Here is a 25730-nt window from a genome sequence, read left to right as displayed (position 1 = left end):
AAAATCAATCCGGCAGATTTCTCTGTTTTTTCACACTTGTTTCAACTCATTTTGAAAATACCACAGACACAATATTAGCAAAATATGAGTGAAGTCGATTTTTGGGGTCAATCGATGTATGATTTGAAGGCCTGAGCCTAATGTGTTTCACTTGCATTGCTTTCTCTCTCAGACGTGGATCCAACACACACACACACACACACACACACACACACACACACACACACACACACACACACACACACACACACACACACACACACACACACACACACACACACACACACACACACACACGCGCGCGAGCTCTCAAAAGGATTATAAAACATTTTACTTTTCATAATTAATTAATCTGTAAGTTTCCACATAATTATGTGATGCAGAATAAAACTATACAATACACGCAACTTACGTTACAAAAGTGTGTGTCAGTGAAACCACGGTTTTCAAAATCATGAATGTTTTTTTCCCAAGCCAATGAATTACTTTGCTTATTTCCTGTTAAATTGTGTCCGGTTTTCGTATTGTTTGTCGACCTTCCCATTTCTACATCTTTAGTGGTCCAAACCCCTATGTCAGTTTCTTTCCCATTTCTACATCTTTAGTGGTCCAAACCCCTATGTCAGTTTCTTTCCCATTTCTACATCTTTAGTGGTCCAAAGCCCCCTGTCAGTTTCTTTCCCATTTCTACATCTTTAGTGGTCCAAACCCCCCTGTCAGTTTCTTTCCCATTTCTACATCTTTAGTGGTCCAAACCCCCTTGTCAGTTTCTTTCCCAGTTCTACATCTTTAGTGGTCCTAACCCCCCTGTCAGTTTCTTTCCCATTTCTACATCTTTAGTGGTCCTAACCCCCCTGTCAGTTTCTTTCCCAGTTCTACATCTTTAGTGGTCCTAACCCCCCTGTCAGTTTCTTTCCCATTTCTACATCTTTAGTGGTCCAAAGCCCCCTGTCAGTTTCTTTCCCATTTCTACATCTTTAGTGGTCCAAAGCCCCCTGTCAGTTTCTTTCCCATTTCTACATCTTTAGTGGTCCAAACCCCCTTGTCAGTTTCTTTCCCATTTCTACATCTTTAGTGGTCCAAAGCCCCCTGTCAGTTTCTTTCCCATTTCTACATCTTTAGTGGTCCAAACCCCCTTGTCAGTTTCTTTCCCATTTCCATATCTTTAGTGGTCCAAACCCCCTTGTCAGTTTCTTTCCCATTTCTACATCTTTAGTGGTCCAAACCCCCTTGTCAGTTTCTTTCCCATTTTTGTATCTTTAGTGGTCCAAACCCCCTTGTCAGTTTCTTTCCCTTTCTCTTACACCATATCTTTCTTCAGGGTTTTTTTCCCAATCACATCTCCAGCATGATTTGACTCTTTCATGCATACAGTCAAACTTACACTTCTTGTACTTCTCTAAGTATAGTTGTTAGTAACGAATTTGCCTTTCGCCCTGGAAGGAACGCTGACCATGGACAGCAGAACATTTCACCCTCGGCGGAACAGCATGGGTCTCGCGACATCTTCGCACGCGCCTTTGCAATGCAATAATTGCGACACAGAGACAGATGCATACCAAGACCAACGCAGCGCCGAAAGCAGCAAGGGAGGCTACCACTGCAATGTAATTCCTCGTCCAACGGTGAGAGTTGACCTCTTGTTCTCGCCCTTTTTCTATTGAGCCTTGGAAAAATGAAGAGTTAAGCTTAGTCATAATACGTCTGTCTTTGCACGTTTACACACACACACACACACACACACACACACACACACACATACACACACACACACACACATTCATACATACACACACACACACACACACACACACACACACACACACACACACACACACACACACATTCATTCATACATACACACACACACACACACACACACACACACACACACACACACACACACACACACACATTCACACATACACGCACGCACACATCACACACACACACACACACACACACACACACATACACGCACGCACGCACACATCACTCACACACACACACACACACATTCACACATACACGCACGCACGCACACACCACTCACACACACACACACACACACACACACACACACACACACACACACATTCACACACACACACATTCACACACACACACACACACACACACACACATTCACACATACACACGCGCGGGCACGCACACATACAAACACACTTACACACACACACACATACACACTTACACACACACAAACACACACACACACACACACACAACATACATTCACACATACACGCACGCACGCACACATCACTCACACACACACACACACACACACACACACACACACACACACACACACACACACATTGCATGAACGAACGCACACTCACTGACGTACTCCCCCCCCCCCTCCACACGCACACGCACAGTTCACAATAATACAACACCTTGCACACACACTGATATTTAAAACAGCAAAAATCTCGTGTCTTACGTGTGATGTTTGACGCAACGTCGGAGTGAACTGTGACGTAGGCAGTGATGACGTCAGACAAGAATGTGTCGTTTGAAACGTTGTTTGCCTCACGCTTTCGCCGCGTGGTGAGACAGTGGCTCTGGGGATAGAAGAAAGAATATCTGTTATAGAACTTGTGAGACAACTTTTGCAGGGAGTTAAATACCACACCCTTGTGCACGCATGCGCACGATAAAGATCATAAGGTCACAACAAAAGTATCAGGCCTTGGAAAACACCAATACACGCATTCAGGAAAAAGAAAAAGAAAAATAGGTTGCGCGATTCTGTCGTTGCACGCTACCCCGAGGAATAGCAGCCCACGTTTTTGAGGGAATTCCCCAAGAACAATAACGTACATCCACCAAACACCAAAGAATGTGCGTTTTCAGAACTGTTAACGATCACGTGTTTCGCCAGCCTATTATTATGTCCCAAACTTAAATATGTCAACATCCTCTTTAATCTTTGAGCCCAAAATATCTTAATTAATTGCAGCGCGAAGATGAGAGACTGAGCATAATGCTACACACTCGTGGAGTGTTTATACAATCTTTGGCATTCTGATTAAGTTCACAGTGTAGCGTAGATGATAAGAGACACTAAGGGGCTCCGCTCACATAATGTAACTTCAGCAGGACCGACGACGCACTGCAGATTATCCCAGCCCGCTACACGTTGCATGAATGGAAAACAGGCCAAGTACTCGTCATAATCCCTATCGCGGCATAAATAATAGGCCGTGCGTGGTCTGTGCCGCTGAAACTGCGCAGGTATATTCTGCCCATTAGCATGATGTCACACAAACATTGAAGAATTTCTGTACCCCCTGACATGTCTGGTCGTTGACACCGTAGCAGAAGTCAGCCACGCACTGAAAGTAGACAGTGGCGTGACCGGTAAACTTAAAGGCCTCGAAGCTATCGGTCAGGGCTTCCTCTCCTGATGGGCTCTGACCGATGAAAGGTGGCACCAGGCTGTTGGCGGTTGAACACCTTAAAAGCAGAAAAAAACATTCTGACAGAAAAGGAAAGTAAATGAGCTATGTTATGAGTGATGTGTCCCTAGTGGTGTACTGCTTATACAATAGATAAAATACAAAAAGAAGAGAAATGAATATGAGAGAGAGAGAGGGAGAGAGAGAGACAGACAGACAGACAGACAGACAGACAGACAGACAGAGAGACAGACAGACAGACAGACAGACAGAGAGAGAGAGAGAAAGATAGAGAGAGACACTGAGAAAGAGACTGGCCCCTTGTCTTTGAGCCCAGATATCCATGGTGTCAGGTCGAACAAAAAAATAAAAATAACGTGAATATTCTTTGTGTTCTAGACTACTGATACAATAGATAAGAAAATAGATAAATTGAATTTTTTTTTAAATAAGAGACTGACCCCTTGTCGTTGAGCACAGATATCTGCGGTGTCAGGTCAGGACCTGGACTTGCTGTGCACTGCCGAACTCTCAGACCTGTAGCCGCTATAAAGAAAAAGCCACGAATCGCTTTAAGATAAACTAAATTTAGTACGAGTACAGCAAGGAAGAAAGATATACGTACATACATAAAACAAAAATCAAACTCTGTAGATAAATGTATGAATTTCTAGAAGAGTCTTCCTCTTATAATGGTGCCTCGGTGTACCAAAATATATGATTACAAAAGTTCCAATATTTTGTCCAATATTGGGTGTGTGTGTGTGTGTGAGCGGGGGGGAGTGGGGGAGGGGGGGGGGGCATACAAACAGAGTATCAACAACTTCAACAATTACAACTGTAACAACAACACCAACATCATCAACAATAACAACATCGAAAAAATAAAAAATAACTTAAAAAAAAATATATTACAAAAATAAGAAAACAATGGTTGAGACTCACGCCCAGCGAGCAGTCTAGCGGCCAGCCTCACAGAGTCGCCCACAGCAAAGGAAGAGAGCACAGCGTCAGAGGCGGATGACGTCGTTTGTGATGACGACACCACGTACAGCGAGGCTGACGGCTGGTTCTGGTCAGCCTCACCAACCGGTATGTTACTGCACATTGTTTTGTATCGTATGATGATTAGTTGGCGTTACATTCCTCTCCTGTGTGCATAGTCAAATATTAATTGTTGTTGTTAAATGTGCTAAGCTAAACTTTGGTTAATCTTGCATGTTGAGTAAGTCAAGTGAATAACACTCAGAATCCCGGTAATCATGAGGCAGGGCCGAACCACAGGCGCCCGACGCGAGGTGGGCGAGGCTAATCTCTTGGATGTCACTTGGTTAGGGTGATGAACGGTCGTCTCTACTACATCTATACACTATATATACTTTTTTTGTGTTTTTTTTTGTTTGCCAAGCACATCATTGTGGGGCTTTTAATCAATAACATGCATCCGTCTACAATGTATCATCATTCATCCTTCAACATTTATAATAAATATGTAAATGGCAAGTATACAAGACATATAAGCCTATATACAACATTAGGACATAACAGACAGACGGACATAATATAACATACCGTTAGCCTACAAGTAAGGCCGAAGCATAACATAACATGCAGATTACAATACTGATAAAAAGAAAGAAAGAGAGAGAGAGAGAGAGAGAGAGAGAGAGAGAGAGAGAGAGAGAGAGAGAAGACAATACAAGACAAGACAAAATCTTTATTATCGAGGGTAATAGATAAGCAAGAATATTGCTTTTTTACATCCAGCCCTCGCCCTAATATATAGAGAGAGAGAGAGAGAGAGAGACAAGACAAGACAAGACAAGACAAAATCTTTATTATCGAGGGTAATAGATAAGCAAGAATATTGCTTTTTTACATCCAGCCCTCGCCCTAATATAGGGTCAACAAGAACAGAAAACAATATAATCAAAGAACTATCACATCAAACATAATACATTATAACTGTATATACAGATACAAATTTAAAAAATAAATTGTCATGCTGCATTTTAAGTACAATTTCCAAGTGTCAATTTTTAACATAACTTAATTTAGATCTGCATATTATTATAATTTTGTTTAACATGCACATACATTTTAAATGAATTGATGAACCATTCAGCACATGTTTAGTTGCATTATGTGCGACATATAATTTTTTTTTAAGCTGTCTGTGTTTGTTTTATGCTTAAGAAAAATAGGCAGTGAGTTCCATAGGACCGCGCCTGAATAAAGAAGGCTTGATTTGAAAAGAGAGAGAGAGAGAGAGAGAGAGAGAGAGAGAGAGAGAGAGAGAGAGAGAGAGAGAGAGAGAGAGAGAGAGAGAGAGAGAGGGTAATGATGGTGGTGGTATCATTTATAATGTATACTCTTAGATGATAATACAAATAATAGATTCTTCTTGAAGTTCCACCCAACAATAATCAAAAGTCACTAAAATACAAGACACCCCTACACCCATAAGATTGGACAGGGTGACAGACAGGTAAGAGGATAAGACAAGCAGACAGACATAAGACATACACACACACTCTTGCCTAAAGTCTTATAAAAACCTACAATTTTAAACTGTGGAAAAAGTGAAGCTGAAATGGACACTTCGCCTTGGTCAATAACCTAACATATATTCGCATAGGGTAACCACTCTGACAAAAATTCAAATTTTCTATTCCTGATAAAATTCAAATTTTTTTCAATATAATATCTTTGTTTTAATATTTTCAAAAAAACACTCAAAAGCGGAACTGAGCCCTGAAGTTTACATTTATAAATATAATATTTTCCTAAAAGAATAATCAAATCTAAAACATTATCAGTGTTCACATTATCATCATATATACAGTTTATACATCATTATTATTTACCATCCCGAAGAAGGCAGTAACGTGCCGAAATATTGAGTATAGATATAAACGTACCTAACCTGGTTACTGGTGTGTTTTCTTTTTATTTAAGTTATAGTAGTAGTCTTAAAAGCACGTAATCCAACCCGCAGGCCCCGCCCACTTTGATCCCGCCCACCTCGTGACGAGTACCTGTGGGCCGAACCAGCCGACTTGAAACCAAATACAGCGTATATTGTTTATTTATCGCATAATCCGGTAAATCATATTTTATCATTCAGAATTCATCAGAAAAAAAATCACTTTTTCCCTAATGCTTGTCAATAATAACGCCAGAAAATTGAAACAAGCAAGCTCAGCGCCTGTCAGCTGACCTTTGCGCAGGCAGCGTGGCCGACGAGATGACCTGGCTGGCTAGTGACGTAAAGTTACACGTCAGAGCATAGGAGACGTCAGCACTGGTGATGAGGTCAGCAAGCTGTTGCACGTACATAACCACGGAGTATGTGTCTGTCCCAGTTTTCTGGAACCATAAATCGCTGTCGTATTAACAGCTATTGTGTTTTCAGCGTAGCAATAGGGCCCGATATTTAGACTAGACAAGTATAATGCCGACGAGTCGAAGACGAGTCGCATTATACTTGTTCGAGTCTAAATATCGGACCCTATTGCTACGATAAAAACACAATAGCATTTATATAGCTATTCTGACATTTAAATTCTGTGTTAAACCCATGTTTTTGTCAGCAACAAGTACCACAATGGTCCATGTCGTTGATTGCAGACGACGGTTCCCTTTCCGCATGAAGCCACGGAAATAACCGAACATTGAAAAACCCACGGACATGTATTACGGAGAAAACTCGAGATAAATAGAGAATACTACATGGCTTGCTGTGTCGTACCAGATTTACACGAGTTGTTTTTTTTAATATTGAACTGCGAGCGAAAGCGAGCTGTTCACTATTTGAAAAAGCAACGAGTGTAAATCTGGTACGACACAGCAAGCCATGTAGTATTCTGTTTATCCTACATACTGTACTTACGTGTATTTTACTGAAAATGTCCCGCAGTGGAGGCAGCTAAATATTGAAGACGCTTGTTTCGGAACCTCGATCTCTTCTAAAGCCTCGTGCAATCTATTACGTCAAAGCAAAGAAACGTCACTCTGAAAGTGTGGCGTGACGTGTTAGTTCTAAAGATTCATCGAGGGTAATTAGCGAGCGCAATTTTTGTTTCTATAATGACGTTTGTCTCGGTGACTTTGGCATCATAAGCAGTGGAAAAACAGGTCCCTACCAGACTTGCTTGACATGACCTCATTTACATGATATACACACGTGTGATTTGAACGATTATTATCTCACGGGTGTCTCTCTCAGGTATGTAGAATAATCGGATGTTTAGCATTACGTCAATATGCTAGGAATCATATGACGTCATGACGTATCATGCTTGCGTACGTAGATTGTATGTTCAAAAGTCTGACTTCTGTTGGGAATTCGCGTGGTGAAGACTGCGGTAAATCTGTAGAGGATAAGAGAACAAGGATTGTCTCAGAAGAAACGACTAAATGTTTCAGACCGGTAACTTCATTTCAACATTGCACTATACAATGGACGTTCTATGTGACAGGAGAGTTTGCTGATTTTGTGTTAAACATTGGAGAGATCGTCTGCTAGAATCAGAGATAGGTCGCTTCAGATTGCAGCTTCTGGAAATTTGCAAGGTTTGTTGCCTGTTAAAGAACTGGATTTTACACGTAATGTATGTCATGTACATTAAGCAACAACAAAAACACACACAAAGCAAATGGCATCGTCTGGTGAGGTATGCGTGTACTTTATACACGTGGAAGAAACCGGAACCATGCGTCTTTGTTATTGCCAATATGCTTTTGGATATTGGCAAAAATGGCCGACTTCCGTAGCATTATGCTTTGATGATCGGAAAAGGGATGTGTGAGACCATCCAATCACAGCCCCCGAATTCCCCCACGTGTCCATCAGAATAGTCTTATAATTATTGATTGCTGTTTTTCTTTGTCAGCCTCAATTCATTGTGCAACGAAGTAACTAGGCTAGCTACAACACAATGTTTTTTTATATTTGTTTTTTTTTATAACTCAAAACATCCATTCACACTTCTAAACGTTCTGCAAAAAGTAGATGAACTTCATGCCTTTATTCCACACTTTTGTACAACTGATTAGGTAATAAAAAAAAAACTAAACACGCAAACAGATTTATTTAAGAAAAACGTAAGTTTGAAACTTACAGTCACACCACAATCATTGGTAGTGTCGCTGACATCAATTTGTAGCACATACGGGTCCGCATCAGCCCCTGTGCCCGTACCCTGACTGGCTGAAAGGGAGCACGTGACCTCTTTGTCAGCAGCGTAGATATCGAATGGCGGGACGAGGGAACTCTGCGAGTAGGTGAAGACAATGGTGGAGGGCGCTTGGCACGTGTAGCTGGCCAAACGCGATGTCTGGAAGATAGAAAGTTTGTTCAGAAAAACAGTAGTGTGTGTACTAATCCAAAAACAAAATCTAAACAACAAGATGACTGTGGGTGAAAACAAAGCTGAAAAACAAAAGAAATCGGTACTCACCAACACAAAGACAAAGTCAAATGTTCGCCTATGTGGGCTTCTTCGGTACAACGAATACACAAGAAAACAAAAAGCAGACCCAAAATCAGATAGACTGCCAACGTTCCAAACTTCAGAATCAAAAAACAAGAATTGTAATTTGTAGGATATTGGAACGTTTCATTCATTATTGCCAAAACAAAACAAAACAAAACAAAACAAAACAAAACAAAACAAAACTAAATTTCAGTAATTAAACGTTCCCATGACCTACAATTCTTATTTTGTTTACTGTTTTACTCGCTTTGATAAATCCCAAAACCCTTGATCTTATGCATACTTTTGTTTGGTTTCATGTAAAAAAAAAAAAATTTAAAAATGTGGACAATATTTTGTGTTAAACTGATTGATTTTGTGTGTGTGCACATTATGAAATAACTGTCTGCAATTTGCTTACTTATTTCCAATTGTTACTTGTTTTGAAGTACTACAAGCCGTGGGCTTGTTGTTGTTTTAATACGTATAAATGTAAATTTCACGAATATGTTAACAGTAATAAAACATTGTTTAAAGCAAACTACAAGTGGTGTTCATGACAAGCATTAGAGCAGATTAAATCGTTAAGTTCTTTGAACGGGAAAGAAAAGCCGCGACATCAGAGATTAAGAGAGAGACCGTGAATACGTGATATTTCAAGTACCATCTCAGTAGTCAGACAAAATAATGTCTAGTCAGTCTCAGTTTTTATTGTTACGTACTCCATGTTTTTTGTGAACTTATTTCAAGCATACTATTGCTTACGTTATGAGTACTTTACGTTACCATTATTAACAGCGACTGTGTTTTTCAGTGTATAGCAATAGGGTCCGATATTCAGACGAGACAAGTATAATGTCGACGAGACAAAACAAAATATAAATATCGTTTATGTTGTTATTCTGACATGATATTCTGTGTTAAATACATGTGCATGTTTTATTAGCAAAAACAACCCGCATGGTCCACGAATTTCAGTGCGTATAACCCTTGCGCAAGTACCGACGAAAATCATCGAACATTGATTTGGTTCTAAAGCCCGCTACTAACTACAGCCGAACCAAGCCGAACTAGGTCGGCGAACGTTCGGCGAATGTTACACCGTGCCTGGTTCGGTGTACTAACTAGCGGCGAAATGTATCGGTGACACCGGTCACATGATCAAGAAATATCACGTGAGAAGACTCGTGATCGGTTGACAGCGTTATAGCCGTCGGTATTGTCCCTCTTCAAGGATCAAGATATAAAAATATTCAACCTATGAAAAGTCAGTTCGCCGATGACGCGCCGAATGTTTGCAGGATTGTATCGGCGAACCGCGAACGTTACAGGTGCAACCCAAAAATAGGGGAATCTCCTGATTTGATGACGTCGCCGAAAGTTCGCCGAACTAGTTCGGCTTGGTATGGCTGTATAGTTAGTAGCGGGTTTAAAGGGAAATCAGTTAAAGAAAAAAAGAAAAGATATGACTGGCGAATAGAAGTTATTATGTTTACACACACACAAATCAAGAAGGAATGCAGAGTATGACGAAATTGAGTGTTGAACAGTAAATGAAAGAAAAAAACATAGAAAAGATAGACGAATTACGTTTGAAATAAAAATAAGACCGGTTAATGAATGAAATGATTATTTAATTCAAGCATCTCAAGTAACGGAATTTTACAGTGAACAAAACATAATATACAGCTGGTAAATAATACTGAGATGAGAGTTAATTGAATTCATCTTCGGTTGGAGGTCGAGGTTGATCATAAATGTTCTATATTGTATTTTATCAACCGTCCCCTTTTTTTTAAAAGATGCATTCCTTCTCGTACAAGCAATCCTGTCTACCATCTCAGATCTGCCAACAATTTTGACATGCGCATCAGGAATCGTCCTACTCAGAATTCGCACTGGACATAACAGACTAAACCATCATATGGCCACAAAGCTGAAGCTAGTTCCCTCCCCCCTAAGTCCGTGTGGCAAGAATCAGACAGCAGAGCACATCCTGCAGGCTTGTCCATACCACAGTGCTCTGAGGGACACCATCTGGCCAGAGGAGACAGCGCTACAAAAGAAGCTATCCGGCCCCAAAGAGGACTTGGAGAGGACAGCACGTTTCGCCCTGCAGTCCGGACTGACGATCTAACAGCGAACGACAAGAAGAAGGAATCGTTCCTTTCGAGCACAACACAAAAACCAACAGCATGGCTGCCTTCTGTGCTTTGACAGATTATTTCTCAAAGTCATTCCGCAGATTTACGCAAGGTGTTACTGGCGGAATTTATTGAGAAAAAAGGCACGCTATGTTCATTTGTTTTGTTTCGTTTCGTTGCGTTTCGTTTCGGTTTTTTTCGTCAGTTTTGTTTCGTTTCATTTCGTTTCTTTTCGTCAGTTTTATTTCGTTTCTGTTCGTTTCGGTTTAGTTTTTTAGTTTTTTGGTTAAGCAAAGAGAAGGTAGGAAGTAAAATTAATCATTTTGATGAAGAGAACAGGAGAGCACACAATGAGGACAGTTGTACCTACCACAGCAGTGTTGGAGGGCGGGTCGGGCAAGGGGAGGTCACACTCAGCAGTGTAGTCGGTGTCATCGGGAGTGACGTCCTCACAGGAGAAAATGGCCCGCACCGTCAGTCGGTAACGTCCTTGACCAATCTGCTGCTTGACAGAAATCTTCAGATAAATCGTAGACCTGTATATTCATGTATGTGTGTCAGTGTACTGAACGAAACAGGAACCTGACACAATAGAGTTTATCGCTGCCGAAATATTGACGAAGAACATACCAAACCTGGTTTCCTGTTGTGTCCTCTTTTTGTTTAAAAGAATCGAGAAACTTCATAATCTTGTAACGCGTAAAAAGTAGAAGTTTACAATCGATGAAAATCGACGGTGTCCCTTGTATTGCTATTCATGATGTGTATACTTTTTTTTAAAGTTTTATTCATCAAATACGATTTGTTTTTTAAAAAACCATATTTGTGTAATATTCCATCATCAACAGCAAAGAACATTATCAATAGTAAGAACTAATTTATTTTACAGGAAAACAATGTCCTAGACGAAACGACAGTTTGAAGATGTGTTACCGATCACTGAAAATACTAATCGTAAATCCTGTATCATATTTTATTTCAACATAATACAGAAACAAATGTTCAGTTAAAACTCACCACAACACCACACTCAGGTGATTGTGACGTCAGCCCGCCGCTCAGATCCACGGCGATGACGTAAGGTTCTGCATAAGTTCCGTTTCCGGTGATTGAACCAGCGCGTTTTCCACATGTGGACCGTCTGCTGATGGCGAACAGGTCGTAGGGATCTTTCGCAGGATTTGAGTAGAAAAACGTCAAGCTCAGGTTGTCTTTGTCGCACTGGGAGTAAGCTTAAAAGAATGTTTAAGAAAATAGATACAGATATAAAGAAATATAGATAAAGATAGTATCATAAATATATACATAGCTATAGATATAAAGCCATCTCTGTGAGCAGTCAAGCTAGGTTGTGAGCAGTCAAGCTAGGTTGTGAGCAGTCAAGCTAGGTTGTGAGCAGTCAAGCTAGGTTGTGAGCAGTCAAGCTAGGTTGTGAGCAGTTACGCGTCTTAATGCAATGTTGTTTTAGTTGTGCACAACTATTGCTTTTGTTTCTCAGTTTAACCACAGGAGCTTGAATCAAAGCGCCGGTCGATCATTATTTACTCCTGTATCCTTACTGTATCCCTACCACTACTATTCACGAGTCAATAGTAGCAGTAAGGATACAGTAAGGATGAAAGAGTAAATAATGATCGACAGGCGCTTTGATACAAGCTCTTGTGGTTTAACATATGATACTATCGAGTGAGCACGCAGGCGAGCAAGAAAACACTTGGTTTAAGCGTGTTTTGAAACTGATTCTTGCAGAAAGAAAGGGAAAAGAGAAGAAAGAAGGGGAGAAAAAAAAAAAGAGAGAGAGAGAGAGAGAGAGAGAGAGAGAGAGAGAGAGAGAGAGAGAGAGAGAGAGAGAGAGAGATATCAAATCAAATCAAATCAAATTTTATTTTTACGAGGGTTGTGGCATAAGCAATATAAAGCGAGCGAGAGAGAGAGAGAGGGGGGGTGGGAGGGAAAACAAGGAAACAAAGGCAGGAAGAGAGAGAGAAAAAGAGAAAGAAGACATAAACAAGGGCAGAAAAAAATAATAAAGACAGACAGAAATGAAAAGGACAGAAAAGACTACAGGCATGTACGTATACAGACAGAAATAAAGAAAATTAACTTACTAACAGCTTGAGCATCAGAAATCTGTGAGAAACAAATAACAACAATCGGATGAAAGATGCTCACCCAAAACGATACAATTAATTAACACACTCGTTAATTTTGGGGAATTGCTCGTGAATCAGTTCTAAGGCTGGCACGACTAAGATTACCTTAATTATGGTTCGCTTTTTTTTCCTTTTTTTTTTCTTTTCTTTTTTCCGGAGTCTTCGCTGTACTGCAAACTTCATCAGAAGTTCCGGAATTCCTGTCTGAGCAATCGAGAAGAAGAAGTTCGCTTTTTATCGTTTTATGTCAGACGAAGAATATTGGTCAGACAAGCATGCCATAATTATGTGTGTTTAGATATGTTCCATTTGAATGATAACAAATCAAATCAGTGATAACGTTGCGTTTGATGGACAGTATATCAAATGTGTAAATAGTGTATCTGAATAAAACCCTTTTTCGTTGAGAACGTTGAGATTTTTCACTATTAATTAACGCTTTCACGGTATTAAGTAGATTCCCAAATTATTTTTTTTCTGGCCCCTTCATATTATCATTTCCGAGCATGAAACCCGAGTTTTAAACTTTTGAGGCGATGTGAAAAAAAAAGTTTGACGAGAAAAGTATTAAGTTATAGCTCATACTCGTATTCTGCTTTGATATATGTTTCAACAGGCACACGAGATGCCTAAGTAAAGTGTACTAAAATGATAGATTATGAGAATACATTATTCATTTAATTTAATGTGATAGTAATGTTTTCTTCATTAAGGAATTCGCATGTGTATGACTTAAAAGAAAGCAAGCATTGACGTTAGGTAATATGAGTTAATTAAAATTAAAATTGAGAGACAGAAAGAATGAAAGAAACAAAGAAAGAAACAAAGAAAGAAGCGAAAACATCCAGGGAAAGGAAAAACTTACTTTGGTGAGAGTGGAAAACAAAATCAGCAAAGTAAGTGTTTTATCAGTCATATCTGAAACAAAGTCAGATTGACGAATGGATTAACACGTTCAGGAAATGTCTCAAAAATTGTAAAGCAATCGTGAGTAAGAAAAATAAATGTGACAGTTTAATGAACTGATTCATTAAGGTTTGGAAATGTTGCAGAACCACAAAAATGTCTATGTTAGGTTATGAATGTTCCCATTTTTTATGGAAACATTAAATTCCGAATACACATGATGTATAAAACAAAATGAAAAGAAGAAAACAGCAACGCAGAAAAAGCCTGTAAAAAAAGAGCAACAGTAAAACCACAACCAGCATAAACACGACTTTGTTGTTCACAATGCCCTGTATATATAATGTGTCGCATCTGTCATATACTGCATCGTATTCACTGGCAGCAGAAAAGAAAACAATGTATGACTGAGAATCAAATAAAGCACCAAAGAGTCAAGCGTAAAATCTACTTAGTGGTCAAAAATCTCGCCCTTATTACCTAAAGTAAGACTGTACCTGATGCGCTCTGATCATCCAGATTCAAAACATCCAGCAGAAAATCGCTCAGACTTGTTTTGATATTCGTCGACTAGAAGACAACTTATTAGGTATGAATACCAAACTAACTACATGCGTTTTAACCAGCCGTGTCTCAAAAACCTTCCCCCACTCCCCTAACCCTTGTTTTCGTTCTGTTGACCAATCAGAAGGATGGACACCCTCGCGAGGTGTAATGCATGTTGTTTACATTAGTTTTCAATGTACGACGTTTTGAGGTGCATTTCAAGGGTCGGCGAAACTAACAGAAGAGGGAAGGGTAACTGGGAGGGGGAGAATAACAAGGTGGATACACTCGTAACTATAATGCGAACGATGGGTGAAGTAGTTGGTCTTAAAGGTGTTGTCCATAGTCAGATGGAAAAGTAGGCTTTTTATCTTTCAAAATGAAGCAAAGCATCTAGCAGAGCAGGACACGGCCCACATCCTACGAGACTGCAGGAACCACCAGGTGCTGAGAGAGGAAATCTGGCCATTGCCGGAGTCCCTGCACAACAAGCTGTACGGGCCAGTGGCTGCGCTGCAGAGGACCACTAATTATATCTCAAGATCTACCCCCCGCGGGTTAGGGGGAAGAATTTACCCGATGCTCCCCAGCATGTCGTAAGAGGCGACTGACGGATTCTGTTTCTCCTTTTACCCTTGTTAAGTGTTTCTTGTATAGAATATAGTCAATTTTTGTAAAGATTTTAGTCAAGCAGTATGTAAGAAATGTTAAGTCCTTTGTACTGGAAACTTGCATTCTCCCAGTAAGGTAATATATTGAACTACGTTGCAAGCCCCTGGAGCAAATTTTTGATTAGTGCTTTTGTGAACAAGAAACAATTGACAAGTAGCTCTATCCCATCTCCCCCCTTTCCCCGTCGCGATATAACCTTCGTGGTTGAAAACGACGTTAAACACCAAATAAAGATATCTCAAGATCTGGACTCCAAGTGTGATCGGCGATCGAAAAGAAGAAGAAGCAAAGCATCTGAAAACTTCATGATGATGGAGATATTTGGATGATGATGTTTAGGCAGAAGAAAAGGAGGAGGAGGAGGAACGACAACGAAGACGACGAAAACGACGATCACAGGGAAGACCTGGATAATTCTGGAGTCAGATTACGAACTTGTAGCGGCACATTCATTAAATTCAGAAAAAGGAGAAAAGACCAACTAATACATGACACTAAGTATGGCTTCTGGCGCATATAAATAGGCAAAAGACGTTTTGCTCATATAATTAAAAGAAGATTTATCTTGTTTCACGACTTAATTAATTGCCTCTTCAAACATTACTATACTGACCAATCAGAGGAAGTGAACTTTGTGTTCTTCACGTTGAACAAGGGGTCGGGCGGCGTTCGACAGAAACATAACAAACGTATCTTATAATTATCAAAGTCTATTTTTGAATACATGTAAAAAGGCACACGCCAATTATTATGTTGCTGATCCCAAACGCAATTCCTTCTTAATGAGAAGGGGAAAGACATTCTATATTAATAGCACAGAAAAACATGCTTGACGAATGTTCGCACAATGTTCGTCGGACATCACCTTTAACAAATTCCAAACATAGTGATAATCCACACCTTTATACGCCTGCGCCGCAGAAGAAGCTAACCTCGATGTTTGGCTTCATATTTCCGCACAAAACATTGACGAAACAAAATCAGGGATGTTCCTACCACACACGCTCCTTGGCAAAACACAACACTCCCTCACAAAGCTTGATTTTTCGTTAGCGCCGGTCTCGTCACTTGGGCGCGACTTCGCGAGAACTCGAACGAGAGATGTTTGCTCAAGTTTTGCTTTTGTGTGATGTGTATGACAAGCTTGCTAAGCGTCACCTGCTAGTTTGCCCGGTCACACCTTAGCTCATTACGGTTGTGAACACCGGGGGACAAGCATGCAGGTGAGAAAGCGAATTATCGTGCGCACATATATTTTTGCCGTTACGCCGTCTAAAACAGAGGTCAACGTGTCTCAACTTTGAGGCTGAGCTGAGGCAGTGCAGAGTTTCACACCAAGAACTCCTTTGATTTTAAATTTAATGAAAGCTGTAACATGCAAGTTATGCGTGTCGAAGCCTTGTGTTTTTGAACTACAGTAAAAAAAAATTGTTTTTAAAAACACTCTCGCTGACGACCTTGAAAATGTCCACGAAAATCGGTCGTAAAATGGAGGGGTCTTTATTGGGAATTTGGGAGTAGAGTTTTGTCACAGGAGAGACAGTTAGTTCACTGTTGCTTGACAAATCTCTCCACTCCAACTCTCTCTTCTCTATCTTCTTGCCTCAAAAGTTACCTTTCTGTTGTTGTTTTTGTGTGTTTGAGTTTTTTTCCGTTGGAATTTCCGGTCAGCCTTGGCTAGCTTACAAAAAAGAGGTATTTGTAATAATTATGAGGTATTGGCATTTTGTCTCGGTGACCCAAACATCTTGAAGATGGCAAGCGGTATGGGAACGAGCCATTTGAGAATAGTCTGTAAGATCGACGGATGAAAAAATCGGCCGCGAACAGCCATAATTATACCCCTAAACATTTCTCCCCGGATTTAGACGATTCACGAAAAAGATATATGGCGCTTCCAAAAAGTCGGATTTCCGTCAAAAATGAGAAGATTCCTATGTCATAAGCTAGGCTATTCCACGTCTCTATTTAACGAAGTGTGTGCTTGGGTGCATATCATATCAATAATACAGCTTGGAATGCAAGGTTTTGGTTTCTGACAGCAAAAGTTTTCAAGAAGTCTTTGAATACGGGCATTGTGATCTATATTTTCAATTATCAATTTGATGCAGCAATAAGGGGAATATATGAGGTACATTTTAGACACCAACTTTAATTACATCATGCATTTTGGGAAGCTGTTTAACCTCCTAGCCTTCTTCGTGTGATGAGGACCGTAGCTTTTGTGTTATGACTGCATAACACGCTGTAGCTATTTATCCGGGGTGGTGTAGAGTCTCCTTTGTCGAGACATAGAGAATACTACATGGTAGGGAGGCCCACAGAGAAAATCCAAAATGGCGGCCACAGCCGTGATTTTTTTAAACTTTTCTCTGAAGATTTAAAAGGCTAAATAAATATTTTGAAAACGTCAAACAACTTGCAAGGGTTTCTCCAGTTGTTGTTCTTTTGAATGATTGTTGGTATGTGAACGTGCTGTTTTTGGTTCATGAGTAAAACAAGTCCCGAACTTGCCCCAAAACGGTATCTTCCGCTTCGGACTTAGCCGCAGACGCGGTGTACAGGGAAAAAGCTATTTGACGTCGCGGCAAGCGAAACACTCGAAATCGTCACCCAAGTTCCAAGAGCGCGCGAAGAAAAACTATTTAAAGTACAATACTGAAATTTAGTGTGGCATAAGATCAACCCTTTGTTATGATGTATGTGAAAGAGCGACTTATTAAAAATTTTATTAACGTCTTGAAAAAGGGTGGGTTCTGAACACAGTGTTTTACTTTTTACACAGATGTTTCTGGAAATCGCTCATTTCTGTCAATAATTTTAAAAGGCCAATCTACCAGGACAATGTCTTATCTAATCAATGTGTGCATTACTTTAACCGGGCCAACCGATTGAAGTGAAGCAATATTTCAACTTTTGCGCCGTCCAAGGCCGATCGCGTATGTTCTGAGATCTCGCAAGGAAAAAGTATTAGATGCAGTTTAATGACATTTTGCATACCATCAGATCAATCCTTTGTAATTATGTATTCCGCAGAGCGACTCATAATTACTATTAACATGTTGTGAATATAGTTGATTCTGAACACAGTGTTTTTGTTTTGACACAGGCGTTTTTGGAAATCGCTCATTTCTCTCAGTAATCTTAAAAGGCTAATCTACAAGAAGAACATCTTTTCTCATCAATACGGGCTATACTTTGACCGGGCCAATCGATTGAAATGAAGCGATTATCCAACGGTTGCGCCGCCGAAGGCTGAATCTAGTCATTTACAGAGTGATACAGCTATTTGCATGACGCCGCGGCAAGCTGAAACACTCGAAATTATCGCCCCAGTTCCAAAGACTCGCAAAGGAAAGATATTCTAACCAGATTCATGTAATTTTGCGTGCGATACAATCAACTTTGTGTTATATATGTTTAAAAGAGCAACTTACAAAAATATCATTACGTTGTTGAAAGGGTTAATTCTGAACACAGTGTTTTCTTTTAAACACAGGCGTTTTAGGAAGTCGCTCGATCTTTCTTCTCAGTGATCTCAAGAGATACATCTACCAGTAAGTTCAGTAACATTTTTCTCATCAGTATGTGCTTTGGCTTGACCTTGACAAGCGATTGAAGTGAAAAACCAAAAGCTGATCAACTCTCGCAGTCATACAAAAGCTGAATCAGTTTGTTACGCAGTGTTCAGTATCAGAGTATGCACAGTGAAAAACTTGACGTCGCGACAAGCCGAAATTCGAAATTATCGCTTATTTTCCACGAGCTCGCAAAGAAAACTTATTTAAAACAGAAAAATATATTGTGTAGTGAAAGATCTCTGCAACAGATCTATCCGGAAGTCTGTTCTCATCCTGATGTAAATGTGTTTGACTTTGCCTTGCGATTGAATTAAAACGCTTTTCAACTGTTTCACCGCCGAAGGCTAAATCAAGGCATGCCGTGAAAATGTCACATGCAAATACGTTATAATTTTAGGTTTTTCAACTCCCCACCAAAGTTAGATCAACGAACTACAACATCTTTAAAAAGAATAACCGAGCCTTCCGGCTGTGGAAATGATTTTTGTCTCCGCGACGCGGCCTTGAGTAGATCCATTATAGTGAACATATCTAACAAGAACCGCAAATGCTTATAATTATGACTCACCTTCGCCACAAGTATTATTATCAGAAACAGGCTATTGACGACACGCAGGACCCCGTGACCCAGCAACATTAACAGACCCAAGGAGAAGGTTTGTTGGTGGACAATGACATTTTGGTTAAAAACACGTGGACAAAACACGTAGCTACCTCACTGCAACATGAATTGCTTCACAGGACTGATCAGCACGCAGAAGCCCTTTTCGAAGTAACCTAGCTGAAGATACTCACTTTGCAAAGTAAATTCTCGGTAAAACGTTCTCTCACAAAACACACACACACACACACACACACACACACACACACACACAAACTAATAAATGTTGATCCAGAATCACAAAGACAGACAGACACATTATTATTATTATTATATGAAGTCTTATATCGCGCGCGTATCTCCAGACTCGGACTCAAGGCGCAGGGGTCTATTTATGCCGTGTGAGATGGAATTTTTTTTACACAATACATCACGCATTCACATCGACCAGCAGATTGCAGCCATTTCGGCGCATATCCTACTTTTCACGGCCTATTATTCCAAGTCACACACACATGCATACATACTCACGCACACACGAACACAAACACACACACACATAAACACAGACACACGTGCACATGGACACATAGTTGGATCCTGAATGTCAGACACAAACACACACGGACACACGCACACACACACGGACACACACACACACACACATATATATATATATATATACATACATACATACATACATACATACATGCATACATACATACATACATACATACATACATACATACATACATACTTACACAAAAACACCCATTGACATGCACATTCACTTTTAATCAGAATCACAGACAGACACACAGACGAACAGACACACATATACACACACACACACACACACACACGCGCGCGCGCGCGCTCGCACACACACACACACACACACACACACACAATCAGACAATCACACTCACAAGCACTCACCAAACACATTTCTGCACAAACATCCTACCTCACACAGATTCTTTCCAAATTATAGAGATATCTAGGACAGTTTGTATTGTTTTTTCTTCGTGATAGTCCTTTAAAATGCCCCAAATAAAAACAAAGAGTGAAAACACATGTTTTGTGCAAGAGATATGAATTTTTAAAACAACAAAATTGCATGGTGATATCCTTCAAACATTAATGAAAATTAGGAAATAAGATCTGTATACAATTTGTCTACCTGGTTTCTGCATTACATTGATTTATGGGGGAAATCTTTTTTTTTCTTTTTTCAGTGACCAGTGCGTAGGCAAAGAATGGTGGTATGGCTCCTTCTGTGGGCTTTAGTTGTTGTTCTTTTGCTTCCATTCAGTTTGACTTCCGTTTCAGAGGGGTCTTGGCTTTAGTGTAAGAAGTGGAGATGTGGAACTTGGGAAGACTTGCGAGCCTGTCTGCACTCTCATTTCGTCAGTGCGAATTTGTTCATCGCTGTTGCTTCTGTGGCTGCAATATATGGCTTCCAAGTCAAGCGTGTGTCTTGGATTACTCCAAAAAAAAGGTGGCATTTCAACCTGCGGAACCGCTTCGTTCTTCACTTTCAGTGAGAACTTGTGTACGGTAACTGTTTTTATATGGTGCCGATCGATCGAATTACCTGATGTTTTTGTTACATCTCTTTGTTTGTGTGGCTAATGATCTGCAATGTTTTCATATGGTGCTGATCGATCGAATTACCAGATTTTTTGGTTACATCTCGGCTGATGTGACTGATGATCTTACATTATTTAATGGCGCTGAAGTACTGTATAATTTAGTAATATCTCGATGTCTTTTAGACTATGATCTGCACTGGGTTTTGTAGCACGGAATTACTTGATCTGTTGGTACATCTCATTGAATGTGTAATGTCTGTTTAACGATGGCTTTAATACACAAAGTCACCTGGTGTTCTTCTTTGATCGCGATGTGTTTGCAGAATTCATTTCGGTGCTACAATTTCCGTCTGTTCTGTTTCATCTTCATGCTTGTGTGTTTATTGATGGTATTATTATAATGCTGAATTAATTTCCCGACGATTTTTGACATTTAAAGTGTGACTGATGACTGGAAATGACTTTTATGGCGCTGAGTTGTTTGATGTTCTTAATTGGTTCTCATAACTAATGATCTGACTTAGGTTTCTTTTTGGCGCTAAATACCTGATGTTATATTCAAATGTTTCTTTGTTCTGTTATGCAATTGTATTTGTTACATTTCATTGATTAGACAATTTCTGTGTTGCTATGACAGTTTTTTTGGAAAATCTGTTGTTTGTGTCATTATTGCATTGCAGGGGATTTTGTCATGCTTTATTCCCCCCTCTGCTTCTTTACCTCTGTAAACTTGTAGAGCTAGTTATTTTTCGATAATGACCCAGCAACCAAACAAATAACGAGCCAGCAACAGCCTGAATCCTCGATAGTGCAATGGGTTGAGAAGCTGTTCTGTTTCGGTACTACTTTTGCGACTGAAAAGTTCCGAACGCTCTAATGTACGAAGTATACATTTCTGGAGCAAACAATACAAACATACCGCATTTAAATTAACAACTACAGGCCTGAACACATGAATCTCCATATAAAATCCATGAGTTCGGTTGTTTTCTGAATCTAGATCTGCCGTGCACAAACCGTTCATCACAAGCAAATTCCCAAGGCAAGTAACTCATACTCTAGCGACAAGAGTAGTTCCCCTTCTTTTAACGCAGTTTCTTCGACAACACTGACTGCAATCCGACGGTCAGTTTTTAACAATATTTCATTTTATAAACAGATCACACGCAACCAAATGCACACATCTCATCAATTTAAACAACATAAAGCGGTTTCATACACTATTTTCCCCAGAAAACTGAACTTCATACAGTAATTAACGTTAGAACACGGGTGCAAATGTTCGTCTGCTAGTCCCATTTGACGAAAGAACATTATCTTAAGCGATACTAAAACATAAAAAGAACACACAATATCTGCCTTTACCGCCACAGCAGAATAACAGCATATCTGTGTACTTGATTTTAGTCCAAAACAGGGAAACTGACAAGAAGTGTAAACAGAATGGAATGATTTGCACGGAACTATACAACCGCGCATTAGTCGATCGCCTGCGCAGGTTGACTGGTTGAGTGATTCGGATTCGATCAAACTTTCGCACAAAAACTCCTGTTTTCTTTGAATAACTGAAGAAAGGAGGAATAAAGAGGTTACACACCTCGTCTCAGTGATTATTAAAAATAATGGTCTCAGTTCGCGGTCATGAAAAAGCTCGCTGAAGCTCGCATTTTTCATGATCCGCTAACTTCGACCATTATTTTTAATAATCACTGAGACTCGGCATGTAACCTCTACGTATACCTGACCTTAATTGCACCACAACAAGGATAACAGATATTGTGTGTGTGTGGGTGAATGTATGTGTGTGTGTGTGTGTGTGTGTGTGCAGGGCCGGACCCAGGGGGGGGGGTTCCAGGGGTTCCGGAATCCCACCCCTGGAAAAAGCATGTACCTTGCTTTGAGTGGGTTTTTTTTTTTACTAGTTTTAGCACCAAAACAATGCTGCTCTTAACCCTCAAAACAAGGCCCAGAATGCACCAGATTGCACAGATTTTAACCGTTTTTCAAAAATTTTCCGGGGGAGCATGCCCCCGGACCCCCCTAGTTCGCAGGCGCGCGCTTGTGGCTTCGCCACTTCGCTGATTTTCCCCCCCAAAAAAGGAGGAACCCCCCCTTACAACTCATTTGGTCCGGCCCTGTGTGTGTGTGTGTGTGTGTGTGTGTGTGTGAGAGAGAGAGAGAGAGAGAGAGAGAGAAAGAGAGAAAGAGAGAGAGAGATTCACATAAAAACATAAGGATACATACATACATACATACACACATACATACCTGCATACATGGATATATACACACTTACATACACATAATTTGCTATATAATCGCGGATATACAGGTTAAGGAAGAAACGCACACATTTTCAGTCAGGCAGATTAAAATATAACGCATAACTGCAAACTTGTGCTGTAGTTAGTGTTTTCTTGTTTGGAAGTAACATTATTATCATTCAATGTGTGGAAATATGCTAAAATGTGAGGTTACAAATGTTTATAAAGATTGACATTGCGGAACATTAATACATTTTATAGTTTTTATTTTAAATTTATTATTTTTGAAAATATTGATTTTCAAGCTTAAGTTGTAAAGTTTTGATTATACAGCATCAAAAGTATGACAGCTAGATTGTACACAAAGAGATCTTCAATTTGATATATCGTATGACATCTTTACCTGTAAAACCACTGAAGATTTGCTTGTTCGCGTTTCTTAAATTTCGTGTGATGACGTCAATATAGCCTAACATTGCAATCGGCTATAAAACCCTTTTTATTGCATTTATTGGTTCAACTGTGATACATTTGTGGTTGCTGCAATCTGTTTTATAAAATAAAACCGAAAAGGTCATTTCTTTTTGCTTTTTTTAATTTGTCGCCCTGTACATAACTTCCCAGTTGTGAAAAAATCGCATATTTGCCTGACTTTACAGTCCAATACCTCCAAATGTATAATTCTAACAGGCTTCAAACTTTGCACAGCAATTCTATAAGTACTTTTACATTTCAAACCTGAACTATAAGAACATTGCTTAATTTTGAAGCTGTTTACAGCACTCTAAAAAATGCCTTCTGTGCACTATTTACGCTTACGACAAGGAGTGTAAATCTGGTACGACACAGCAAGCCATGTAGTATTCTGTTTATTCTATATACTGTACTTGCGTGCCAGAAGCTCCAAACACCGCGGAGTCGACGCGTCCAAATTGATGACGCTTCTTATGGAACCTCGATCTCTTCCAAAGCCTCGTGCAATCTTTGACGTCAAAGCAAAGAGATGTCACTCTAGAAAGTATAGCGTTACGTGTTAGTTCTAACAATTCTTCCAGGGGAAACTGCAAGTGAAAAAGTGTTTCCAGAATGACGTTTGTCTCGGTGACTGTGGCATCATATGCAGTGGAAAATCAGGTCTCTGCCAGACTAGTCCAGACAAGTAACATGATAATTATACGCACGTGATGTTGGAACGATATTGTTGTCTCATTAGTGGTTTTCTCACGTATGTAGGATAAACTTGGTTATTATCAAACTCTCGTCGATATGACGTAGCCTGTGCGTGTGCGTCATTGTCCTTGTGCGTCATTGTGTGTGTTACGTCAAACATTCCAAGTACATTCGTTGGTAACATTAGGAAATAGCGAATTATGACGAGCAAACTGCCATTCCTCGCAGTATCTCTGGTCATTATGTTTTTGAGTCTGTTGCTATTAGTAGCGGTGTTTGGACAAACAGCGGCGTACACTGGAAAAAGAACTGTTGATCACATTCCATGGTTTTGATGGGATTATTTCAAAAATGTTTCTGGACTTGGCAATTTCATACACGTTCGAGAGAACGGATGTTCTGTGGATTTCACACAAAAATATTCATCACTAAAACCGTACCGAATCATTACAGCATTGCTCCTGAGTACCTTCAATCCTCCCTGGACCTGTACACCCTGCCCTCCGACCGTCCCCTTCGTTCTGCTGCTGACCCACTCCGCCTTCACATCCCTCGCTCGAAACTCGCATCTGCTGGTCAGCGTGCATTTCCCTCCGCGGGCCCCTCCGTCTGGAACTCCCTGTCGCTTGAGCTTCGCCAGAGCCCCTCTCTTGACGCGTTCAAGAGTAGGTTGAAGACTCAGTTCTTCCCGTAGCTGGCTGCGACTTTCATGTTCGACGTGATGTGTTGTGCCCCAAAAGACATTCTTGTGCTGTGCTCTGTGAGAGGTGTTTTCTTTGTGCTTAATATTATTTTGTTTGGACCTAGCTATTGATGTGTACATTGTTGTTAAACAGTTGTTTGTTGTATGCTTTCATTCATTTCCGTTCCTAGAGTTCCTTCCCTTTTTTGCGTGTTTCCCCTCCATTTTCTTTCAAACCTTGTTCGTTCCGTGTTGCGTCTGCTTTTTGTTGTCTTTTGTGTTCTTGTTTTTCCTGATGAAGCTTCCATAAGCGAAAATTCGTACCGTCTTGTCTCGTTCTTGTATTGGTGAGTACAGTATTCCTTTGTTTTTTAACTTTGTTCATCTTTCCACAGTCACTTCGTTGTTTAGATTTTGTTGTATGTTTATCAGGGTTTGCTAGTGTGTGATAGGGTTCGTGTCCGTCTGTAGATGTTAGTTTCTTTGTTAGTCCTGTGTTGACAACTCTTCG

The 25730-nt window shown here is 40.1% G+C and overlaps 1 protein-coding gene across 3 annotated transcripts; it reads right to left on the bottom strand.

The window, feature by feature from the left end:
- Positions 1-312: 312 nt before the first annotated feature.
- LOC138982817 (uncharacterized) lies at positions 313-14747 on the bottom strand. Of its 3 annotated transcripts, XR_011460983.1 has the most exons (13): positions 14606-14747; positions 14068-14120; positions 13158-13179; positions 12067-12281; positions 11420-11551; positions 8552-8767; positions 6649-6797; positions 4374-4528; positions 3890-3974; positions 3318-3486; positions 2471-2591; positions 804-1666; positions 313-759 (listed from the first exon to the last, which is right to left on the bottom strand). XR_011460983.1 is itself a non-coding variant. In XM_070356167.1 (12 exons), exons 2-12 carry the CDS (start codon positions 14116-14118, stop codon positions 1413-1415), a joined length of 1569 nt encoding a protein of 522 aa, XP_070212268.1. In that variant the 5' UTR covers positions 14119-14120; positions 14606-14747; the 3' UTR covers positions 313-1412. The 3 variants fall into 3 exon arrangements, 2 of the variants coding, with proteins under 2 accessions (XP_070212268.1, XP_070212269.1); XM_070356167.1 differs by having other exon boundaries at positions 313-1666; XM_070356168.1 differs by having other exon boundaries at positions 313-1666; positions 14589-14743.
- Positions 14748-25730: the final 10983 nt, after the last annotated feature.

The sequence above is a fragment of the Littorina saxatilis genome, linkage group LG12, assembly GCF_037325665.1.
Source record: "Littorina saxatilis isolate snail1 linkage group LG12, US_GU_Lsax_2.0, whole genome shotgun sequence".
Taxonomy (NCBI): Eukaryota; Metazoa; Mollusca; class Gastropoda; order Littorinimorpha; family Littorinidae; genus Littorina; species Littorina saxatilis.
The sequence above is the reverse complement of the archived record's forward strand: the minus strand, read 5'-3'. Positions and strand labels throughout refer to the sequence as shown.